Source organism: Pseudonaja textilis, chromosome 4, assembly GCF_049901715.1.
Source record: "Pseudonaja textilis isolate UNSWEBS1 chromosome 4, rPseTex1.2, whole genome shotgun sequence".
Classification (NCBI taxonomy): domain Eukaryota; kingdom Metazoa; phylum Chordata; class Lepidosauria; order Squamata; family Elapidae; genus Pseudonaja; species Pseudonaja textilis.
Window position 1 is genome coordinate 36,936,131 of NC_141993.1, and position 18,582 is coordinate 36,954,712.

Here is an 18,582-nt window from a genome sequence, read left to right on the forward strand (position 1 = left end):
TTAGGGTTAGATATTAATTTACCATTTTTTTCTTTTATTTGATCCATGATCCTTTGAATTTGGGAAGAAGAAATGAAATAATGACTAGATTCATGAATAATATAAGGTTAAAAGGGAGTTTGCTGAAAGAACCAAACCAAAATATGGCTACTTTACATCTTAGTTTGTTGCATGGACACAATAGGCAATGCTTAGGTTAAAAATTGGGGAAAAAATATGTGGATATAAACACTAGAGAACAGATCTGTAGTATGCTTAATTTGTTCCTCAGCTGTGAAGTAATAACAATTTTTCAAAACTGATTTGCCATTGCCTTTTTCCTAGAGATGGGAGATAGTAATTGACCCAAGCTCATCCAACTGGCTTTGTGCCCAATGTATAACTAAAACACATGGTCTCTTGAGTTTCTAGCCTGTTGCCTTAATCATTCCACAAAAGTGGTTGTATAGAGAAGCTTAATGTCTGGAAAGTGTATGTTGAACTTTAGCCAAAAATCCCTGACACTTGTACAACTTTCAGGCTGTAAAAAGTGGCATTATTTCCTTAAAATACAGTATGTTCATTATTTTCGGGTGAAGAATTAAGGAGCTCTTCCTAAGTAGGAATATATTAATATATTATTGTCCCTGCTGCAAGATAAAACACTCTAAACAAAGTTGAATTTAATTTTAAAAATTGCTTGACCATCCTCCCTAATTGCTATCTTGCTTGAACATCAATACACTGAATTCTTTTTACAGTTAATTTTAAATTAAATACCTTTCTGGGGGTAATTCTTCCATTGCCATGTTTTCAAGCAAACAAGGAAAGCTTTGCTCCAATTCAGAATCTGAAGTAGTTGATATTATTTCCTGGATATCCTGAAAACTTTCAGGTTCTTCTTTGGCTTGATTTAAAGAAGCCATTTGCACATCTCTACATACAGTTTTTTCCATCCCTTGAAGGGTTTCTGAATGCCTTTTTACATCAGGCCTTTGAATGTCTATGCCGGCTTGCAAAACTGCTTCACAATTGGTAATTAGCATGCTTGTAGTATCTGCTTTAGGAATATCAGTAGAAAAACCTGGTCCTTCTGGTGTGCTCAAATTGATGTCATTTGCTTTTTCTACACTTGAACTATCTTGAACACTGTTGGATCCCAATTTGGACTCATCTGGTGAGTGATCAAGACTTACTTCATTTTTAAAATAAGTAATTAGCTTATGTTCTGCTGTGTCCTGTCTCTTCTCTTCCTCTATGGATTTTTGCAGCCAGTTATTGCTTTCTATGTCATCCAGCATGGTAATAGCTTTGTTCTGTAATGTATATTCATTGGAAAAATTAGGATTTTCACCAACCAATATCCTGGGCTGATCTGTTTGTTCTTTATGACCCTCCAAATCACCTGTAGGAAATGGCAATGTTAAATTCTTGGCTCGATCTGTATTGCCATCATTTCTCTTGTCTGTGTTTTTATTTCTATCATACATTAACTGTTCTTTAGGTTCATCTGTTTCAAAGTTACACGGACCAATTAAGTTATCTTCCTTTACTTCAGCAGCAGTGGCTGTGGCATCAAAATCTGGAACAACTTCTGTAGAGGCAGGAATTATTAAAGACTCTTCATTTTTAGAAGATGGAAGATTGTCCATTTCTTGGTTTCCAGAACTTCTAGATGGAAACTCTACTTTTTCTGTGCAAACTTGGTTCTCTGAAGTATCACTGCTTAAAAAGCAAATGTGATCATTAACCTCTGCATTTATTTCATGACTGCATAAGCCATCCACCTTAACTAACTTGGGGAAAGTTGCAGGAGAGTTTTTGTTTAAGCAATACTTGTCGATAGGACTCTTTTCTGAAAAGGCACTTGGCAAATCATATTCCTGACTATTTGCCAGCATTCCTGTCTGTTCTTGTTCCTGTGCTATTTTCTCTTCAGTGGCTTTGTTACAGACTTCAGTCTCCAAAGGAAATGTGCTTTTGTTTGTTTTCCAGTCATTCTCTTGATCTCCATCTGCACTGCTTTTTTCAACTTCTTCCAGACCTTGCTTAACCTTTGTTTCTTTATCCTCTGGACTAACCTTCTCACTTGGACTCTGTTCAGTGGCAAGGTTAGGCAAGTTGGCAGGCATGACATTTGGTACTACCTGTTCAAATATTTTGCTAATATGTTTCCTGAAATCGAAAAAGCCAATGCCGAATGCCCTAGAAGATGAAATTTCTGGTTCTTTTTCAGATATTGCTGTAGGCTGCCTGGGAACATTTCCTTCCATCTTGGGAAGGTTGAATTTCTCTATCAAATCACCTTTGCTTTCTTCTTCAATCTTACCATGCTTGTTATCTTCACAACTTATATTTGTTGCAGCATCCTCCTTACAATTTGCTTGCTTATCAAGCGTTGAAAGTTCCAAAAGCTTCCTTTCTAAACTTGAATGGCTGAGTGGAGATTCTGTTGAACTGTTAAGCTGCTGGGCTTTGAAATGTGCATCACTTTTATCCCCTTTTAGCTTAATTGCCGAGATCTCATCCTGCAGCTTCTTGAAATTAAAGGGTGACAAATTTCTTTCCGATTGCTTGATCTCAGAAACATCTTGCAAGGTTAGAACATGCTCTTCTGAAAGGAGCTCTTGGCCTGGCATGTAAGATTCTTTTCCTGGGACAGCTTCTGAAGGAATATCATCTAAATTCATTACTCCTAGTTTCCTTTGATGGGTTGTGCTGTTCTCTACAAAAACATCATTTAAGTTGATGGCTGTAGCAGGCGGAGTCTGCAGCCTGGGAGTTGTGTCAAAGATATCTTGACATGCCACAGTTTCCGGCTCACTTTTTTGAAATTCACCTTTAGGGCTATGATGCATAAAATCTGTAGGTTGGTAATTTACTTGGCCGGGCCCATCATGTAGAAATGCCAATGTTGAAAGAGGTGTTGCTTCTGCTTGAGAGCTAACAGATAGAATGTCAGTCTTTTCAACAGGACATGTTTTATGCCAAGCATCACTCAAAGGAATTTCTGGGCTATTAGGTAATTCGGGAGCATGTCCATTCATTCCTCTGTTTTCAGAAGGCAGGAAAGTTACGTCCCGTTTGCAAGTTACTTGCTCTTCGTTCCAAATAGTTTCATTTACTAAACTCAGGCGTTCTACCTCTGTATGTAAACTTTGTCCATCCAAGTCTGCTTCTTTGTTTGGTAAATTAACATCAGTCCCATTGTCCTTAGAATGTTCACCTACACAGGTTAAATTCCCCTGCACGGTGTGTGCCTGTTCAGTCCTGACACTAGCAGTTTTCTGCGTCACTGGAATAAACTCTGTAACGTCCATATTGCTTGTGCATTTGCTGTTTGAAAGTTCATCTAAGCCACCCAACTGTTTAATTATAATAGAGTTTTCAGCAAATGCCCCACTCTGCCTTGCTCCTTCACAAACCCCATCTGAAAATGGAGAATTAGAAACATCTTGCTTTAAGTTGTTTAAGGCTTCTTTGCTAAGACAACTTTCTTCCCCCAGTAGGTTTATTACATTTGGCAGGTTGTTGTTTCGTGAGGCCTTTCCCACAAATTCAGAAATATGTGTTAAAGATGCATCATCATTTGATAGATTCGTTGGTTTTGTCTCTGGCCCACCAAGTACTGTTTGGAGCTTGTGTAGATTGTCTCCAGTTTGTTGTAGTTCACTTTTATCAAGCTCCCCATGGCCACTGAAAAGATTTGATTCCAATGGGTGTACCCTTTCAGGAGATGTCTGGTCAGAGATCTGTCCCTGGAAACTTGCAACTGTTTGAAAACCATTGCGATCCAGATCTTTAGCTTCTGGGTTTGAAACACACTGTTCGCCTTCAGTGCCAAAGGGCTTTGAGCTTTTGTTTGACTGCACTTTGGGAGATGTTATTAAAATGCCCAGCATTGGTTGATTTTCCACAGTGTCTTTAGAATGAGTTTCCAAAAATTCTTTGCAATTAGTGCTCATGAATGGTGAATTGTTTGCCTTTATGCTATTATCGCCTAAGTCTCCAAGCTTTAATGACTGGGGACTGGTTTCTGTTCCAACTGTTGATACTAAAGGGTTGCCAGAATAATCATGTTTTATACTAGGGTCATTTTCTTCAGTTGCTTGTACCAGCTGCACTTGCTGTGTGAAGTCCAATTTGATATGGGTTTCTTGTGCCAAAGTTGTGTCAGTTTCTTTTCTTTTTGTCTCTGTTTTGCATTTCTCCTGCCTTGCTTCATTACTGTCATTCTTCCCCACAGCACTGCCTTGTTCAGCAGTAGTCACAGGTACAGAGTTTGGGTCACTGCCAGCTGTTGAGGCACCTCTTTTACTTTCAGAGTGGGATTCATGCTCTGGTATGTTTATTTTCTCAGTTGCAACGCATTCAGCACTTCTAGCCTGTTCATTTAAGTTGTGGAACTCAAGTTCCATTTTAGACACTGCAATTATTTCTGCATTTGAGGCATTAGTCTCTGAATTTATTTCATCCATCAACTCATCTTCCAATCCCGGTTTGGCGTTTTGAACAAATGGCTGTTCCCAGGATTCCTCTTTTTTATTTTGCAGAACATCATTGTCTTCAGGAGGCAGAGACGGTGAACCATCAGCATCCTCTATCTCTTTATTGACTGGAAAGCAGAGCTGAATATCTTCTACGCTGGGATTTAAAAGATCACAAGTCTTCAAGCTGTCTTTTCCTTGCAAAAGTAATCGTTCAGATGACTCAGGATTGGGCACTTTTTTTTCATTTATGGCTGTGGTTTTTTGCTCCAAGTTCTCGCTTAATTCTGGTGAATGATCTTTGAGTATATTCAAATTACATTCTGAACTGAGGTTGCTTTCTAGAAATTTGCTACTGATGTTGGTTTCTAAGCCACTTACTTGAGAATTCCAATGATCATACCAGATAGCATCTGGACTTGAATTCATTTCAAAAGTTAGTGGCGTCTCTTGGGGACAGTTTATATCTTCATGTATAACCTGCCTTGAGAATGGCACCTCTTGACATCCATCTTCTTCATTTCTGGAAGACATATGTTCATATTTTTCAGCTATTATAGTTTCTTCTTTATTATACTCAGCAAGGTCACTCACACTCATGAAATGTCTTGTTCTGCTGTCAAGTAACAATAGCTTATCCCCAACAGATTCTTCCTTCACCGTACACATAACATTTTCTGGATCAGCTAAGGCTGTATTTACCCTGCTCATAGATTCAGTTTGTGTGATTTCATTGCTGCTCATCTGGTCTGCTGTGTTCTGAGATGTATTTGCTTTTTGCACTTTGTTTTTATTTTCCGGCAACAAGGATGTATCAGAAGGTTCTATGCTAACTGGTAAATCCACACAATAGGTGTTTGGTTCTGGATTTATAGCTTCTTCTAGCCATTCTTTTTCAGATGAAAAGTCACCGGTTAGTTCTGTCTTGGTTAGTGGTAACAGGTTTGCTGTGTTTGAGGATAAGGTGGATACAATAGGAGGATCCTCAAGCACCTTAGTACTCTTTTCTGGAAATATTTGGAATTGATTGTTCCAAATATTCACTTCACTGTTGCTGTCTTCACTGATGACACCTCGGAACTCAACAAGGCTCTGATCAATAACAGATGTTCCATATTTATTCATGTCCGAATTTTCCTTTATTAGATTATTTGGAATACAGTTTTCTTTTTTCATTACCAGGTTGCCTACACTACCTGTGTTCAGTCCCACTGGTTTTATTAAAGCCTCTTCCTTGTTACTCACTTTTAATTTATTCTCCTGTCTGATTTCTTTAGCGGTATAAGAATCTCTGCCTTTCTCACTCTTAGGCAGCTGAACAACGTGTGTCTTGTCTCCTTCAATCAACGGTTCACTGTGTTGCAATGAGTCTAATTCCCTGGAATTGCTTTCCTCGGTTTCAGGTTCTGATGTCCAAGTAGAATCTAACGAAGGAATATGCTCCAAAGCAGTATTATTTGGATCTTTCTCAGACTCTCTTGCAAAAGTAGTTGCATAACGCTCAGCATCTGTTTTTTCACTAACAAGAGGTACAATTCTGGTGTCTTTATCATTCACAATAGAAGGGTTTGACCTCATGGCTGGCAAGCCTTCAATACTACTTTCAAAACTTAGTGCAGTGCATTCTTCACCATGCTCAGAAAGTGTTGGCATATGTTGCCTTTGATCTTGTCCTCCTTCTTCCGTGGCTCCCAAGGAATCTCCCTCATGCAGGTTGTTCTCCATCACATCTGGATGTGCCACAGCAGCGTTTTCATTGGTTGATTCTTCAGCAGTGATACTATAGAGGCTTTCATTGTTTAGGCTGCCAACAATGGAAACATTTATTCATTTCAATTTGGCAATAAATTGCACATCACAGAAGTTTGAAAGCCATACATGCACATGCACTGAAAAACTATTGGTCTGCTTTCATGAGGCAAGAAGTCAGAGGCATCAATGATATACAAACTCAGCAAGAGAATCATTAGATGCAAATGTATTCTGTAGCATTTATTTATTGATTTGATTTTTATCCTGCCATTGTTACTTTATAAGTAGCTCAAGGAGGTGAACATACATAATATTCCTTTCATCTCCTATACTGTCCACAACAACGGTATTTTGTGCTATTGTATGAGACATTTGAATTTATGCAATTGGCTGTTGGTTCATCTGATGTTCATGATAGACTTAAAATTAATCCTGATTTTGAGTACAGAATATAGAAAATTTGTCAGAGCAGAACTGAATTTTAGATGAAAACCTAGTAATAGAGATTGACCATGGTCTCTGGATTTCAAAACTCTTCCAGTTTAAAATTTAGATCACCATTTCCCAGTCTTGTGCTTCTCAAGTATGAAGCGACTGTAACTGTCAACATTGTCAATGGTAATTCTGGCAATTATATAGCTCCAACAGTCAAAAAATACCATTTGGATGTACCTCAATTAGACTTCTATATTGCAGCTTTCTGTGTGTAATAAGTTACAGTTTAGATCCCAAACCAATTTACTATGGAATAAATGCAATGAGTGTAGCAATACTGAATTCTGAACAAATGTGTAGGATCCTTATCAATTCATGATATGCTTTTTTACCCTGAAGACAAATTAAAATACTAAGTATTTTCATATACTAGAAAGCCTGGCCAAATAACATTCTGATTCTTATTCTACATGTTTTTCTAACTTATTCCAGTGAAACAATCTTAAGCTGGTATCATTTCCTTAATTTGATAGCCATTTTCTGCCTACTATCATGCCTGAGTGGCCTCCTTCTTAAATTGAAACTGACCAGTTGTTTCTTGGTACTTAACATCAATTTTCCCCTCAGTTAGCAGATCTTGCCTGCAAAAATGCAGATGATCATTAGAGGGCAGCAAAGTTCAGGATAACATTTTGCTGCAATCTTGAGGTCTGGATTGTTGCAGCCCAGATCTGGTAGGCCTATACTTGTCAGGTACTTTCATCTTGACTTGCACATAATCTGACCTCTTCATATTTGCTGTATGTCCAACTGTTTTATGAGTGCCAATGTATTTCAGTAGCTGGGAATGCAAACTTTGTACTACCGTAGCACTTTCACTAGAAAAATGGAGAATACTGTATTCTGCCCCGATAACAATTAAGTTCAGATTCAAGAAAGTTACAAGACATGAGATTAAATAGAGATTACCAGCACTGTAATATAACTCGCTAGGAATTTAGTAAAGTTTCTCTTTTTATTACCTTCCTAGACTTCAAAAATAGAAAAAGTCTTCAAGTAGAGTGGTGGCCACAGTACTTGGCTGGGCATATTCCACTCAATTTAGTAGATTTAAAACTTACGGATCTGATCAACGATTTTCTATAAATCAAAACAACTCTATATTTAGTACCTAGTGTGTAATTAGAGTGTACAGTACACCTCAGAACTTCATGTGTTCGGTAAAACCCTCAGAGCCACTGCAAAAATTACCACTAAGTTATAATTATTAATACAAACAAGGGGGAAATAATTTAATTAACATGAAATAGTATTTTTTTATTTTAAAAATATTTACAGTATTAATGAAATTTTAATTTAGCTTCTTTCTGGTAAGATCCATTTCCTTGTTCTGGTTCCACCTAGTTTTTGCAACGTGACTCATGACACGTCATTGAAAGTCAACAGGAGTGTCCTTTCCAAACTCCAAATGAATCCTGAGTCACATGCTGAGACAGGACATTGCTATAATTGGCTATTTAATATGCTGGTGCTACTGCCTTTGATTTCAGTTTACTTTCAAATATTCTTATGCAAACAGGAATCAATTTTAATATCATTTCAAAAAACGTCCTTGCTGTTTTTATTTGAAATATATGCTACTGTCAGCCAGGCATTTCGTTACGTGTACTTTTTACCAATTTTAGATGATTAGAGAGTATGTTTAAATACATTGAGGTGCCTCATGAGAACAAACACAATACAAATTATGCTGCACATAAAGTTTGATTTGCCATGCAAACATGCATTTCCTTTCAAATATAGCACATACCATTATGCCATTGGACCTAATATCATAGCTGGGGTGATGAAAAGAAATTTAGAAATACTTTCAGAATTCCATAAGACTATTAGCTTACTGCAACACTGATAAGGGAAAATATTCATAAGACCTCCAGCAATTGGTTTGCATTGTTCAAATGAATTGAGTACCATTTTTCATACTCAAACTTAAGAAACAATATAGTACTAAGAAGCATCTGAAGAAATAGAAATGTCCACATGATCGGACTTCCAGAGAATCAATGTAGGACTGAAGATTGCCCTATAGAAAGCAGTTACAAGGGCCGAGAAGAAAAGAGCTCCCCAAACTCCTCAGATGAGGGAGAGGACCAGGTATCCTCACCAAGGCACCAAGGCATCTCACAGAAGCTTCGTGCTAAATGACTGTTGAAACTGTCTGGCAGATTTTATAGTGTCTCATATAGTGCAGTTTTAAATGGACACTGGGTTTGCTTAATCACTTCTGAAAATGGTTTATTAACTGCTTTAGGGATATTAAGAACCTTCAGAAGGGCAGATGTCTATGGTGATTCTCAGTCATCCAGGCAATGGTTGTCCCAAAGGTGCTTTTTAAAAAAGCAACTGGACTTTCTGATTTTTCTTTGAAGACATTTTGCTTCTCATCTGAAGAACTTCTTGGATGAGAAGCGAAATGTCTTCAAAGAAAATCCAGAAAGTCCAGTTGCCTCTTGAAAAAGCACCTTTGCTTTAGAAGGGCAAGTTTCATTACGCCATGATCAGTGGTGGTATACTACTGGTTCAGCCTGGTTCTGGCATACTGGTAGCGCCAAAGATTGGTGGAGACCGAACTGGTTCTCTCTGAGGAGCTGTTGGAACAGCTGTTGGGCCCACCCGCCCATCCTGCTTCCTATACTGACCTTTATTCCCTGCATCTGTTTTGCGCAGCACAGCAGATTGCCGCGTGTCAGTTACTGAAGTGACAGGGAGAGTGCAGGATTTCAGGAGGTGAGTTGGAAGCCTCTGCACTTGTGCAAAGTGCGTGTTTGGCGTGCACATGTACGCAAAGTGTGTATGCGTACTCAAAGCGCACCCACTAAGCCACGCTCACCGAACTGGTGGTAAACTATTTTGAAATGCACCACTGGCCATGATGTAATTTTCCTTCAAACCTCAGCAAAAGTTTTATGTAAGGTTAAAAAGTTAAAGATTTCTTAAGCTGAAATAAACTGCAAAATGGTGAAAAACACATTACTTTTGGAAATAGACTAGACTAAATAGAATAGACTAAGGGGCCAGATTGACTGGAAATAAAACTTTGAAGTAATTTTAAGAATACTTCCTATAGGCTGTTTAAAATTCTATTAAGAATACATAAAATTTTGAATGTAAGGAAACTTTCTATAGGAAAGTGTTGTGGATTAGAAAAAATATATGATCAGAGGAAACCCTGAAGCAGAGGTGGTATTCAGCAGGATCTGACTGGTTCTGGAGAACCGGTAGCATAAATAGTAGTTCAGAGAACCGGCAAGTACCATCTCTGACTGTAGATTTTACAGTATCCTTCCCCTGCCACGCCATGCCCACAGGACCAGTAGTAAAAGAAGATTGAATCTCACCACTGCCCTGAAGGCTGGTAACAGGAACAGGGAAAAACTAAAGATTATAAGTGGCAGAGAGATGCAGTAATATAGAATAAAGGAAAGTATTTTAATTTTGGAGGAATTCAAGGGAATTTGGCAACAATATATAACTTTCTCCTAAAATTACATGCTACTATATAATGGGTTTAAAAGACGAAATAGAAGATGATATGGCAAAGATGTTACATGGAACTTATAAATAATGAATGTGTGGAAGAGTGATTTGAACATCATGTTAAAAAGAAAAAAAATATTGGCAAGTAACCTAGTGAATTTGAAGAATATAACAGTGTGATGTTATATTCTTCAGAATAAATATACAGTATGTATGTGTGTGCATATGTGTGTGTATGTGTGTGTGTATTTGTGTATACACATATATACATTTACAGCTGTTGAAAAGCACAGTAACAAGAAGAATATTAGTATGTAGAATATAGTAATTTATTCTAAGGATTTGTTTGTTATCTTTAAAAGAATCTCCTCAGTGTCCTTTCCAAATAAAATACAAGTTGTAATAGTGTCAGATGTTAATAAATAGAAAAAGATGATTACAACAAAAGCCCAATCCATACTGATGTTGTTAATAGCACTTAGACTTATATAGATTTATACACCTCTATGTGGTTTACAGATTCAACATATTGCCACCAATAATCTGGCTCCTCATTTTACTGACCATGGAAGGATGGAAAGCCGAGTCAATCTTGAACTGGTGAGGATCGAACTCTTGGCAGTCAGCAGAATTACTGCACTCTAACCACTGCACCAACTGTATACTTTTGTAAGTCTCTGATTATAATCAGTGAAGCACACTGCCAAATAAATCCTGTCCAAGCTGAAATCTAAGGTTTCAAAAGAGGATAGGCCAGAATAGACCTGCTCATAATTATTTATATTTTATTATCACAATAAATACTCCTAAATGCTTTAGGAGTAACAAATATAATTTGATTTTAAAAGTTTATGACCTATCTGGTCTTCCACACTGCTGTTTGATAAAGATTAGGAGACTTACTGATCAAATCAGATTTTGGTGTGAGGAGAGAATTCAACATGCTAAATTGCATCAGTCACAACATACTTAATATCAAGAGTCCTTTTATATTATATTTCAATCCAGTTCCTCATGTTTATTGAAAGTATGAACATTAAACTAACAAAATTTAGCCAGCTGTAAACATTTCACATTTTGTTAGGTGATGTCATAATATTGGAATATCAATGTATCTCCTTGTAGATAATGTGGAATATTTTACATCATCATTTTGGGATAATTTCTCTAACTGTCATATGAATACCTAGATTAACATGCAGAAAATTTTATCTAGAGGCCCAAAAATATTGGCAAAATTTACACAACTGGATAGAAGAAATGTGTGGAATGAAAATAGAACATAGACCAGAGTTCTTTCTGTTGGGGATCAATATGAGGAAATATGGTAAAGAAAATATATATCTAATAATCCATGTAATAACTGCAGAGAGGCGTATGCACAGAATTGGAAAAGTAAAGATATCCCAAATGAATTTAAAATATTGATGAAAATCATGAGATGCACAGAAATGGATAAACTAACAAAGGATAAACTAATAAGGAGGATTTGGATTATTATAAAACATGGGACAAATTTTATGGTTGGCTAGAGATGAGGAAGATTCATGCAAATAAGGAATGATTATATGTATATTTAATGTATATGGATTAAATTATGTAATATTATTATTTGATTTAGCAAAGTAATGACAAAGATTGATATTAGGAAGACTGTACCAGGTTCAACATTTTTATTTTAATTTCTGTTTGTGTTTGTTTGTTTAATAAAGGAAAATTTTATTTAATTTTTTTTTTTATCTAGGGAGGGTGGGAAACTAGTGATTTTCAAAAGATACTAAATTTACTTCATAGTAGATTTCAGTATTACCTATGCCAATGTGGCATTATATTGAAAGTCACAGCTTCACTACATACTGTATGTGAAGAATATGCATTATATATTTTGAAATATGAAAGAGAATGAAGGTTTTTTTTTAGCGTCTAAGAGATGTTGGTAGTAACTCCAAAATACAAGTAACATAAAACTCAGCCACTGTTATATATGTTATGAAGTTTTACAATTGCTACCCAGCATGAATTTAGACCAAAATGGAAAACCTACAAGGAATCGTAATCTCAACAACAAATACACCAACATTTCTCTTTCTAAACATTTGTGCTCAAACTAGTTATAAGAAGGTGAGGGGGAGATAAGCTCTTCAAATGAAGGGAGAATGTCTTCTTTACATATGTTATCTCTACTTCATGCACTTAACATATGAAGGGGAGTTATTGTGTCTTTAAAAAACTTGGGTTCTTGAAACTCAGGTCATTAGAAGTGGTTTGTAACTTGCTTGCAAAGGAAAATTTTATCATTGTGCAATTTTTATTTATCATTTTACATGAGCAATGTGTCTCAGGAAACATACACATTTATAAAATAAGTGTGTTTTTAAGAACAAGAAATCTTTCACAATGAAAAACTAGCAGGTGTAAGAAAAAATAATTCTGTTCCAATTGCAGTGTTTCCACACTTTGCTTTATGTGGTTTAAAATCATGAGAGTGTGAAAATTCAGGTTTCAGTAAGCTAACAGACTTGTACTGCATTTCCTCATTAATGCATTTTACTTTTCTCATGCCAGTATTTGAACAAAACAATTAAAAACAAAAAGGTAAGAAAACCAAGACTGAGGCTTCAGAAACATGCAGAAGTCAGGCAGCACTCTGTCATTTAGAAAGCCCAAATCTAATAAACAGTCAAAAACAATGTAAAGAAGGCTTAAAAGGCCAGAATGGTTTTTTTTAAATCCATAAACAAGATGCAAATCCAAATTCATAATTACACAAAAACCAAGGACATTTTCTTAAATTAGCTATACCTGCTCAGGAGAGGATTCTGGGTCTTTAACTCTTCATTTATATCAATTCCAGCAAATAGATTATTTGGGATTAGGGATTGATGGGACTCCCTTTCTTCCAAGTTAAACACTCGAGGCCAATTTCCACTGCCAGAAAAAGAAAAGGGGTTGTAGAAAAAGGAACACATCCACAATTCTTAACACCAAATTTAAAATGGAAAAATCAATTTGGCACACAATATTATCAGACATTTGTGATTTAAATCAATGAACTTTTATATCTGCCCATCCTTTTTTTTTAAAAAAAAATAGGCCTTTGGTCTCTTCCCACAGTGATGAAGATATGGAATGGGAAATCAATCTGTCCAGCTTATCAGACTGGACTTGGGATCTTATGACACTTTGTAGTTTAGTTGTAGTACCACATAAAGCAGGTCATTATTTGATTCTTTCTTCATTCAAAATAATGTGTCCTGTTCCTTAATTCCAAAGTGCTACTTTGGATAAGATAGCTTTGGTCATCATATGCATGTACTGAAATGATATTAATAGGATTCTATTACGTTCTTGTATTGCCCATGGATATATAAAAGGAGTTGAGTAATAAGTGACGTTTAATTTGTAATGTTAGTTGAGTTACTGGAGTAGATTCCCCAGGCAACAACTTCCTGGAAACTTTAAATGTGATATGCCTTCCAATTACTTACTTCACTAACAAAGAAAAAACATATTCTGCCTACCTTGTATCTTCTGCAGTTAATGAGAAACTATCATCTGGCAGTGGTAATGAAACTGCAGAATCTGATGGTAATGTGTCCAAGTCATCTTGATTGAATGATTTATCTCTGCTCTTTTTCCTTGACTTTTTAGTTTTTATTTCTCTCTCAGTATTAAGTGGCTCTGTTGATTTTGGAACTGAAGGGCCCTCCTGGGAAAAGAAAACAAAACATGAGTTTTAGTTAAAAAGCAAACAACCAATACTTCTTTTTTAAATAGCAAAATAAAAATTGTATCCTGTAGAAATGTCTTATTTTAATGTTGTTCAAAGACAAATAATGAATAAGCAAATAATCATAAAATAAAGGTCTGGAACTATGGTGTTGTGTGGGGAGAAGAAATATATGACACTCTTAGCTGGCCCCTATCCTTATCTCTTTTTCCAGCCTATTGACCATTTCCTTTTGACCAGGAAATCTATTAGTACAGCAGAGAGGAGAAAAGGCTGTGCTTTTTAAAAAATATACTTCAGAATGAGGGTAACTTGTCAGTAGTACGTACATAACAAGAAATTTATACCATTGTAAAGATTACTTCATATAATACTTCCACTGTCTTTATTGTAATAGATTTGTGATTTTTGTATTTTATTTCAAACTTTCAGGTACATTTTAAAAAAACATGAAACTATGATCTGTCGGTCTCAAAGAAAGCCTTCACCTTCAGTAGGAATTTGTTAGGCCATTGTAATAGTAAACTGAAATATTAAGAATAATATGCATACAAAATATAATGCTTAAACAATATAGTAAGTACAGATACTAATCATATTGGACACAGTGCTTCAACATCTTATTTTGAATTGTGATTCCCATTGGATTATCATTTTCAATTAGACTACCATAGGTTTATGATGTTTCTTCCTAACCATGGACAGTTGAATTAATATACATTCTTGACAGCAGGATATCTGAGGAGCATTTGGTTGGAATTTTCCCCTTTCAATATGGCTTAATATTTTCTAAGGCATAATACACAACAATAATTCTGACTACATGCAATCCAGTTGTGAATGGCAGGTGACAACCCCTAGCCTACCTTCTCTGTGTTTCAAAGCTAAATAAGTTGAGTTTAGTTAGAGATGAAAGACTATTTCAAAGATGTAAGTCAGAGTAGAAAAGTAAAAGCCTTTGTGGAAAAATACAATAGCAATAATCTCTTCTGAATGGTCAAGATAATTACATGGATATTATCATTTAGAGATAAAGACACCCAACTAGAGGATGTGTTTAATCTCCTATATTGTACCTAGTCATTATATGGTTTTCTTTTCTTTCCTTTAGTGTCATATTGTCTATGAATAAAACATTATTGTTTGAGAACCATGGACTATAGGAGGCTTCTAAGTTTATGGCAGACTCAGTAATCTGTAGGAAATTTTTCCTTTTCTCTTATATAACCCTTAAGTATGGAAAACATCCCAACACCTTCCCTGAAAACAGAAGGTTTAATTCACATTTAAGGTTTCAAGGGTAAGATGAATAGGAAGTTTGCTAGTTCATCACTCTTATTCCCACTTTTAAAATCCCAAGGAACCCCAAAATTAGACTGAAAGCAATCATCCTCCCCCATTGCAGAGCCAACAACACAATACTGGACAGCTTCCTTTGCCCCCTGAAAGGATGATAGATTGCCTGCAGCTCCCAAGCCCTAAAATGTTGCCCATCTATAACAAACTAATGTGTTCTGTACTTGTATTTTGATTAGATTGAAATAGTTGATATCATTTTAAAAATCAAAAAGACAGATATGAAATTGCACTAACACATTTTAATTATAAGCCCATTTAGACTTTGGAGTATGAGTGTTTTAAGTTGCAAGAAATCATTCAAGAATGAAAATGCAAGCACAGATGATCTGAAGCTAATATTACATTACTGTCTTAAATGAAGTTTTAGAGAGTGATCTGAAAGAATAGTTTCTTTCATTTATTCTGTATTCTTCAATGATTGTATAGGTGATTACATTATACACAGTTCCCTTCTATTAATGTGCATTGATACAGCACTTTGGGAACATCCAACTTCTTTTGCAATTACCTTTTGAGGCTTTTCTTCCCTATGGAAGGTGTCAATGATGGTTTTCTGCATAACTGTTAGGTCAGCAGTCTTTCCCATGATTGTGCTTCCTACTGAACCAGACTGAGAGACCATTTAAAGGAACCCTTTGCAGGTGTTATGGATGAATTAGCTGATTAGAGTGGGACACTTTGAGTCTAGAATATTGAACCTTTTCATAATATTCTAATTTTCTGAGATTGTAGATTTGGGGTTTTCATCAGCTGTAAACCATAATCATCTCACTTATGACAAATCACCGCTTGAACTATCTTGCTTTGCATGTAATGAGTCAATCTCATATACTAGGTTCACCTTTTAAGTTGCATTACTGAAATAAATGAACTTTTGCACTATATTCTAATTTTTTGAGTTTTACCTGTATACTAATTAAGAATTCTGCTACTAAAGCAATGTAATGAAATCTTTTGTGTTGCAAGAAATTTAACTCACATACATTTTTTAGAGTGGATTAGTAACCAGATAGAGTAGCATTAAATCTGATTTTATTTTCTGCTTAAAGGAAATGCTCTGTTTCTTTCAAAGATAAGTTTGTTTAAGCTGGCATCGCATCTTAGATGGATCTACCTGTGTTGCCCTTTCTAAATATCTCTGAAGCTTAAGCCTTTAAGACTAACACCTATTTTTTGTTTTTCATTGCTATTTTGTGTTCTTAATAAAATTAATATTTTAAGCAAATGTTATGGGGGTAGCCAAATTATACTTTGTAGGTATGATTGTAATCTCATAATATACCTTAGAATATAATATGCTTGGCCCCTCTAGAGTCTAGATTCTACCAGATACTGGGTTAAAAGATAGTATAATGTTCTTCAGATTACAGAAAGGGGAAGTCATATTTTTTCTTTTGGACTTACTATTATGACCCTGGTTGACCCTGATTAAGAAGACTTATGAAGATTGTCGTTTGGGGCAGGCCCAATGGGGTAGGCAAATAGAACTTTTCCATTCAGTACCCAATTTTCATAAATTTATATGAGACACAGAAACAATGCACGTATATACACACAGTACACACACACACACACACACACACACACACACACACACACACACACATATATATATATATATATATATATATATATATATATATATATATATATATATAAAACCAAAGACATACATATATATATTTTCTGAGGTTTTCGCGGATATTTGTATGTGGATCTTTGGTTATTCGGGTTTTCTCCTGCATAAAATTGGAAGTATCTAGGCGATGTTTCGATGAAGTCTCATCACCATCTTAAGGCTTGTGTCTTCAGGCTTCTGTCTTCGGCCTCCGAGAAGCACAAAGCCGAAGACGATGAAGATGATGAATGAGACTTCATCGAAACGTCGCCTAGATACTTCCAATTTTATGCGGGAGAAAACCCGAATAACCAAAAATCCATATATATTCTATATATATATAGAAGCCTTATGATGGCAAATGAGATTCTGCCGAAACGTTGCTACAACTTTAAAAGCACAACTACAATGACGTGGGAAAATACCCAAACAAAGCTGAATGCCATACATGTAAGTACCCGCGAAAACTTAAGAATATATATATATATATATATATATATATATATATATATATATATGGTAGCACTCAAAATTTAGGTATTTTAGTCTAATATGCTGTGAAGACTTACCCCATGTAGCTACTATTATTATTCACTCTAATATATGAACTTAGAAAACTGGGTTGCTTAAGAAAACATGATTATAAAAGAACAACCATAATCTCAAGAGCACGCCTACAAACATTACATTAATCAAAGAGTATATAATGATTCCCAGAATTAATATTTATACTACCATTGTTTTATATCTGCAGTGCAGTAATATTAAATGTATTCTTGTTTTATAATGAAATACATTGCTTTAATGTGCGAACTATCCTTTTGAGAGCAAGAATAAAATAAGCCTGATCGATCAAACAATTGGAAAGAGTGCAGATAAGAGAAACAAAGATGATTAGGGGACTGGAGGCTAAAATACATGAAGAACAATTGCAGGAACTGGGTACGTCTAGTTCAATGAAAAGAAGGACTAGGGAGACACGATAGCAATGTTCCAATAACTCAGGGGCTGCCACAAAGGAGAGGGAGTCAAGTTATTCTCCAAAGCACCTGAGGGCAGGACAAGAAGCAACGGGTGAAACTAATCAAGGAGGGAAGCATCCAGTGGTGGTATTCTACCAGTTCGGCAGAGCCGGTAGCAGCGATGAGCAGCGGAGATCGAACCAGTTCTCTCTGCTGCTCTGCTGTTGGGCCCACCTGCTCGCCTGGGCTCCCATACTCACCTTTATCTGCTGAATTTGAAGTGCAGCTGCTTTGCGTGGCACAGAAGAGTGCCATGCGGCAGCTGCTGAAGTGACCGGGATCGTGCAGGCTTGCAGGAGGAGAGTTAGAGTGCCTCTGTGCCTGAAGAAATGCCTCTGTGCCTGTGCAAATTCACATTTGGCACAAGTGCGCACACAAAGTGTGCATGTGCATAAAGTGCGCCCACCAAGCCACGCCTACTAAACCAGTTGGTAAAAATATTTGAATCCCACCACTGGAAGCAACTTAGAACTAAGGAGAAATTTCCTGACAGATAGAGCAATTAATCAGTGGGACAACTTGCCTCCAGAAGTTGTGAATATTCCAACACTGGAAGTTTTTAAGAAGAGATTGGACAACCATTTGTCTGAAGTGGTGTCGGGTTTTCTGCCTAGGCAGAGAGTTGGACTAGAAGACCTCCAGGTCCCTTCCAACTCTGTTATT

At 36.2% G+C, this 18,582-nt stretch overlaps 1 protein-coding gene across 12 annotated transcripts in view; it reads right to left on the reverse strand.

The window, feature by feature from the left end:
* TACC2 (transforming acidic coiled-coil containing protein 2) overlaps nt 1-18,582 on the reverse strand; it is a 170,062-nt gene that overhangs the window by 129,485 nt on the left and 21,995 nt on the right. For 7 of the 12 annotated variants that reach the window (XM_087932594.1, XM_087932591.1, XM_087932589.1 and 4 more), the window contains 2 exons: nt 13,712-13,899; nt 12,993-13,118 (listed from right to left, as the gene is read on the reverse strand). In XM_087932594.1, the coding sequence (XP_087788720.1) occupies nt 12,993-13,118; nt 13,712-13,899 (314 nt within the window). Of the gene's footprint in view, nt 1-759; nt 6,271-12,992; nt 13,119-13,711; nt 13,900-18,582 lie in introns of those variants that run through there. The other 5 variants (XM_087932588.1, XM_087932587.1, XM_087932586.1 and 2 more) reach the window with 1 other exon arrangement.